Source organism: Sinocyclocheilus anshuiensis, unplaced genomic scaffold, assembly GCF_001515605.1.
Source record: "Sinocyclocheilus anshuiensis isolate Anshui unplaced genomic scaffold, SAMN03320099.WGS_v1.1 scaffold213, whole genome shotgun sequence".
Lineage (NCBI taxonomy): Eukaryota > Metazoa > Chordata > Actinopteri > Cypriniformes > Cyprinidae > Sinocyclocheilus > Sinocyclocheilus anshuiensis.
This window is the reverse complement of record NW_015540860.1, coordinates 1,241,532-1,247,949: the sequence shown is the minus strand read 5'-3', so window position 1 is coordinate 1,247,949 and position 6,418 is coordinate 1,241,532. Positions and strand designations below refer to the sequence as shown.

General features: G+C 35.9%; 1 protein-coding gene across 3 annotated transcripts in view; it reads left to right on the top strand.

Moving 5' to 3' along the window:
- Positions 1-61: 61 nt before the first annotated feature.
- LOC107687977 (anaphase-promoting complex subunit 5-like) overlaps positions 62-6,418 on the top strand; it is a 15,939-nt gene continuing 9,582 nt past the window's right edge. For 2 of the 3 annotated variants that reach the window (XM_016485498.1, XM_016485496.1), the window contains exons 1-11: positions 302-823; positions 1,263-1,342; positions 1,436-1,539; positions 1,936-2,149; positions 2,249-2,309; positions 2,655-2,756; positions 2,830-3,020; positions 3,141-3,222; positions 3,745-3,837; positions 4,515-4,696; positions 4,849-4,984. In XM_016485498.1, the coding sequence (XP_016340984.1) occupies positions 623-823; positions 1,263-1,342; positions 1,436-1,539; positions 1,936-2,149; positions 2,249-2,309; positions 2,655-2,756; positions 2,830-3,020; positions 3,141-3,222; positions 3,745-3,837; positions 4,515-4,696; positions 4,849-4,984 (1,446 nt within the window). In that variant the 5' untranslated portion in view covers positions 302-622. Of the gene's footprint in view, positions 100-301; positions 824-1,262; positions 1,343-1,435; positions 1,540-1,935; positions 2,150-2,248; positions 2,310-2,654; positions 2,757-2,829; positions 3,021-3,140; positions 3,223-3,744; positions 3,838-4,514; positions 4,697-4,848; positions 4,985-6,418 lie in introns of those variants that run through there. The other variant, XM_016485497.1, reaches the window with a different exon arrangement.

Genomic DNA, 6,418 nt, shown 5'->3' with positions numbered 1-6,418 from the left:
CTGAACCGCACTAAAACACAATCGATTCGTCTGTGCTCCACACCGCGCCCTGAAACGCAAACGGAACTGGAGGGTATTTTGAAGAAACGTCTCGGTCAGGTTGTTAGCAAAGTTTTTTACAAAAAAAGAACATATTAAACACAAAACAAGGATGTGGTAAAATAATAAAGACAATTATAAAATTCATTAGGAATAGTGGACTTGAGAATAGCATATAGAATTCATAATATATACCTAGACTGAAATCACTTCACACTCCAGCACAGTAGGTGGCGGTATGCACCTTAAAAGCTGGTATGCGACCCGCCAATAAAGCCACAGAAGAAGAAGAAGAAGGTTGTTAGCAAATGATCCATATGAATATGTTCATTATGATTACTAACCTAACGCATCAAACATAGTGGCTATTATTATAGATTTCCACATGTATGAACGGTTTCAAATTGCCATTATTGTACCTGAAACGCCATTTATGTTTTATCATATTATCAGTATAATGTAGGCTAGATTATTTTATCTTATGCTATAACAGCGTAGTTATTGTCGTTATGAAATTATAGAATTTACTGCACCGATATACTTCCTTTTGCTGTATCTTGAGGAATATAAGTCCAGAGAGGCCATGGCCAGTGTGCATGAAAGTTTGTATTTCAACCCCATGATGACAAATGGGGTTGTTCATGCCAATGTCTTCAGTATAAAGGACTGGGTGACTCCATACAAGATCGCAGTATTATCTTTACTCTATGAGATGTCCACAACCAAACCAATGGCGCTTCTAGACAGAAGACGCCTGAACAAACTCATCCTACCTATACAACAGGTAACGTTATGTAGCATGTTTGTGCTTAGCATGTGAAAAGTATACTTTATAATACTTGGTCGTTAAAGGAGTGCTTTTTGACGTCTTTAATATTTATGCATAGAAATATATGTAATATTCATAATTGCTTTGGTGTTTTGTCTTGTTCTGTATTTTTAAAGTGTATTGCTGCATGTATTTACAAGCATTTATGTTAACTACTTTTCTATTTCTATATTTAAATATATTTGTGTTATACATTTGTAATGATGAAGTTGCAATGTAGTACATTTAAAATGTATTTACTTGAAATGTAATATTAAATAACACACAACAGTTCCGACTTCACATTCAATGCAATTAAGCACACTTCATTTTTACAGGGGTACACACACATGTGGTGTGTTTTTCTAGATGAAAATATATGTGCACATGTTTGATTTCTGTTTGTGATGACCAGGGTCCAGATTTGACTCTAGAGCAGTTTCTGAAGATAGTAGAGGAGTGCTGTCTTCGCATGGTCAATGCTGTGAAACTCAGGTATGTGTCTCTGTTAATAAAGAACTGTTCAGCTTTGGTCAGATTTTATTTTATGAATATTTTATAAATAAACCAATGCCTTCTGTTTTTCAGGTTGTTTTTAATGGCTGATGGAGAATTGCAGGATATGGAGCACTTTTTTACCATGCTGCCCAATGCTTTCAGTGACTCAGAGGCCTTCAAAACTAGTGTTGTTGGTAAGAATATGTGTTTCTTTCAGGGCCATAACCACCATTCCTATCAAATATTGCCCAATTTTAGAGTTCTGTGGCCAGATGAAAATCTTAAGAAAAAAGTCTAGGAAGTTTTACTAGTTGTTCTAAATTATGCAATATTTTCTTTAGCATTGTTTTATGAGATTTTAAATTTTAAACCTTAATATATTTGTCCATTAACCCATTTTTAAGTAGAAAAAATCTCATAATGTAAAATGTGTGAGGTTAAAAGAAGAACAATTTTAAGGAGTATTTTGGAAAGGCAAAATATCTTTAATTATAATAAATGTTACAATATGAATATAGTAGTTAAGAATAACTTTTTTTTTTTAAGACCACGGAACTGAATTCTTGATAACTTTCTCTCTGTGTTTCTAGGTCTGTTCATGCGTCAGATGCTGCTGGCCTACAATAAACTGTCCTTCAGTCAGGTGTATAAGCTGTACAAGTCCCTGCAGCAGTACTGCCGTCGTGGCAATCAGCCCGAACTCTCCGCTGAAGACATGGAGCTGACGAGCAATGAGGATCCCAGCGCTGACCGCATAGACAAAGACGAGCTGGACACAGCATCTTTACACCAGTCCGAGCTGAGGTCAGAGGAATAACGTGTTACTTGTGTTATTAGTGCAATCAGGGCTGTATTAATTAAATAGGAATGGACATAAATGTTTTTTTTTTCTGTTTTCATCAGATCTGATGAGACCCGGGGTCCTTTATCTCAGAAACAAGCAGAATACTTCCTTGCACGACAGGTTTGTTACAGAGTCAGGAATTATCTTTTCCATTAAGGGTAATATTTGCACCCTGTTAATGATTTCCAGGGGCTTTTTTTTTTTTTTTTTTTTACCTTCGTAAGGGCAATTTTTATAATTACCTTATTAAATGTGACTGTGTTGTCATAATCAATCTAGTTTATTGTGCAGGTGCATTTTTTGCCCCAGTATCTTGAATTTGGGGGCCATTTTTGTTCATTTTGGTGGCATTTTTGCCCCAAACTCCCAATATTTCTGACCCTGGTTTGTTATAACTTATAAGAGACTTGACTTTCATTAACACGTTTTACACCATTTAATTGTCACCATGTTTTTTTTTCTCAGGCATACCTCCTTAAGAACGATGAAAACAAGGCCATGTCACCAGCTAAGCTACAGGACGAGCTTAACAACATTCTCAAATTCAATCCTGACTTTGCTGAAGCTGTAAACTGCATTCCTTCCTTTCAAGAACCAGATGATTAATCTGTTAACTGAGCCTCTCTCTGTTTCTCCACAGCATTACCTCAGCTATCTGAACAGCATGCGAGTGCAGGATATCTACATCTCCACTCACAGCCTCCTGCACTACTTTGACCGCCTCATTCTTTCTGGTGGAGAGGGGAAGAGCAACGGAGATGAAGGCTATGGCCGCAGTTTGCGCTACGCTGTCCTGAATCTGGCAACCTTGCACTGTCGCTTCGGACACTAGTGCGTATTAGTGCATTAATTTTTGCTGCAATAAAGGGAGCAGACAGAATCTTAGTTTCTAAACTGAACATTTCTGTCATTATATCAGTGTAACTGCTTTCTGTGCTTGTGTTTGTGCAGTCAACAGGCTGATTTGGCTCTGCAGGAATCAATCCGCATTGCACAGGAAGCAAATGACCACGTGTGTCTTCAACACTGTCTGGTAGGAGCAGTTTCTCTGTTCTTTTTCATCATTAATATACGCAGTAAGGATGCATCAGTATTAAAATTCGGGCTGATACTGATAAGCTGATAATTATTTTCATGGCCAGTAAACCAGTAACCAGTAAATGGTCAGTATTCAATTTCTGTACAGTTGTCTAAATAAATTTAAAATAAAACACTAAAATCAGTTGTTTAAAATGTGACAAGTGAATCACAGCAGTATAATGTAAAGTATGTAAAATTGTGTATTTAAATGAAATATTTAATATACAATTATATGTTTAGCAGCGTTTTTAAGTTATTAAATGAAATTAAATTACACTTTAATTGAGCATTAGATGACAGCAAAGGTACTGGAAATCTAAATATAAGAAGAGGGGATATGAGCAGCATGACCAGTTAAAAATAACTGATACTGAAAACTTTTGTTACTATGCATCCCTATTATGTATGTCCTATATATATATATTAGACAGATTGTCCTTTATTCTGAATTTTTCTTTTTTTTTCTGGGTTTTAGAGTTGGCTCTACACACTGGAACAGATGAAAGGATCTGATAGTGTGGTATTAACTGAAGACTCTGTGAAAATTGCAGCTCACTTTTGTCTCCCTGTAAGTAACTATTTAAAATGTAAACCCCTTTTAAACTCGTTGCGATGTCTTCTTTCCCAAATCATATGTGAATGTGAAACAAGAAGACAATAAAAAATGGTACCTGGCACATTAAACCAGTGCATATTAATCTCTCGCAAGGTCATTATACCATGAAGTTAGGGCTGCACGATTATGACAAAAATCATAATTGTCGATTATTCCCTTGAAATTGTAATTGCGATTATTAATTACGATTATCACAATTTACATTGAATGATGTTTATACCATTGTTTGATGCAGCTTCATGCCGTATTTTTATATAAAAATAAACAAGCTGAAAACACTAACTGAAAAACTTTTAGTGCTTTTCTATAGTATTAAGCCTCAAATGTCAAATATACATCGGATTGGTTTCTTCTTTAAATTATAAAAAAGTAAAAATATGAATGGTATTATAATGTTATACTAAAACTAAAATTAAAATAATGGGAAAAACCCTTAAGATAACATGTAGAAAGAAAAAAACGCATTTTAAGCACGCAGAATAACATAAGTGGACTTTGAACAATTAATTGCGACTTAATAAACCATTACGTAATTGTGGCATCCATAATTGTAATCACGATTAGAAATTCGATTAATTGTGCAGCCCTACATGAAGTAAATAATTAACACTCCCTGTTGTGTTTTGCAGTATTTGGCTTCTCTAGGCATTCAGTCTCTGGTCCAGCAGGGAGCAAAACAAGGCATGCCGGCCAACAAGCTGCTGGACGCCCTGCGAGGAACCGACATCATGCACTGGAAGCAAAGCCTCTCTGAGCTGATAGAAATCAGCCTGGCACAGACCACCTCTATATGGAGGATGTATGGAAAAAGGTCAGATAACACAGATTTTTGATACCTTCTCTTGTTTAAATGTTTTAAATGAACACCTATTCATGAAATATGAGAAATATATCAATTCCACAGTTCATACAGTTTTTCAGGTTTGATGTAGTTTAAGCTAAATTTATTTGTGTTCTCTGTAGCACTATGGCACGGCAGCAGGCTCAGCTCCTGTTGAACATGAACAGTCTGGAGCCAGTGAACTTTGGTGTGCAGCAGAACAACACTGAGGCCTTTGCTGTCACTCTCTGCCATCTGGCTGAACTCCATGCTGAGCAGGTACCTGAACTCCCACACAACTACATGAATGCAAATTAGGGCTGGGCGATAAATCAATAACGATAATTATTGCGCGGTATAAATTTCCTCGATAAACGATAACAAGAGGTCGATACATTTTCGATATAATGTTTATGAGGCAAAGGCGGAACGAAAGAGTGCAACTCATTTGAAGCGCGTCACTCGGATCGTTTATCCGCTCGGATCAAAGTTTAAACGGTGGCGCGAGCTTCACTAGAGCAGATGCGTTACTCGCTGATGAGTCTTGATCAAACGGTGCTGTGAGGTCCAGTGTGAAGTGCTTGCATTCAGTGAAGAACACAAATAACTCTGTTTACAGCCAGATGAAACAGCGCTGACAAACAGGAGAAACACTGCGCAGCAATACAGTTAGAAGACTTTTTAATCTACAAATTGCCATCATTTACCATAGATTTACTGTAGTAGCACTAACTGCACCATGGTATTGTGTCAGAAATGTGGGTATTTGTGTTGAATTTATATTATTAATGTAGACATTAGGGCTGGACAATAATTCAATATCAATATGTATCGTGATATTTTTTTTTTTTCAATAACGGTGATATGATTTTTAAACACATTTCCGATATTTCGATATACATTACCAGTGTTTCCCATACATTGTTTTATTTGTGGCGTTTGACTTGTTGAATAAACATGAGCACTGCACGTTTCAAAATCATAACACGGCGCGGGTGTTTTAAATGAATGTATCTCTGAAGGGAACCGACTGTCTTCAGAAAAGGTTTGATGGCATTTTTATTTTATCTGATAAAGTAGCGTTCATGAGCGGAGCTGCTTTGATTACAGCCGTTACCAGGGAAACCACTAGTTCTACCGCTCTCAAAGCGCCTCCTGCTGGCACACAATCAGTTTGCATTTTCAATAATAAGCCCGTCTCCAGCAACATGTTTCTGTTGTTGCTAAATTGTTTCGTTTTCTGCAGCAACTCAGAGCACTTTTCATACTCTTTATCCTGGCTGAAGCACATTTGTTTCAAATTATAAGAATAATCAGTCTACACTACCAGTCAAAGGCTTTTTAACAGTAAGATTTTTTTTTTTTTTAAGAACTTTTTTTTTTTGTAAGAATTCAAATGAATCACTTCATAAATTCCTATATATACACAGTCAAGATTTTTTATGTTTTTTTAAAGAATACTCTTCTGCTCACCAAGCCTGCATTTATTTGAGCCAAAATACAGCAAAAACAGTAAAATTTTGAAAGATTTTTTACTGTTTAAAATAACTGCTTTCTATTTGGAAATATTTTAAAGTGTAATTTATTCCTTGATCAAAGCTGAATTTTCAGCATCATTACACCAGTCTTCAATGTCACATGATCCTTCAGAAATCATTCTAATATGATGCTTTGCTGATTATCAATATTTAAAACAGTTGAGTACTTTTTTTT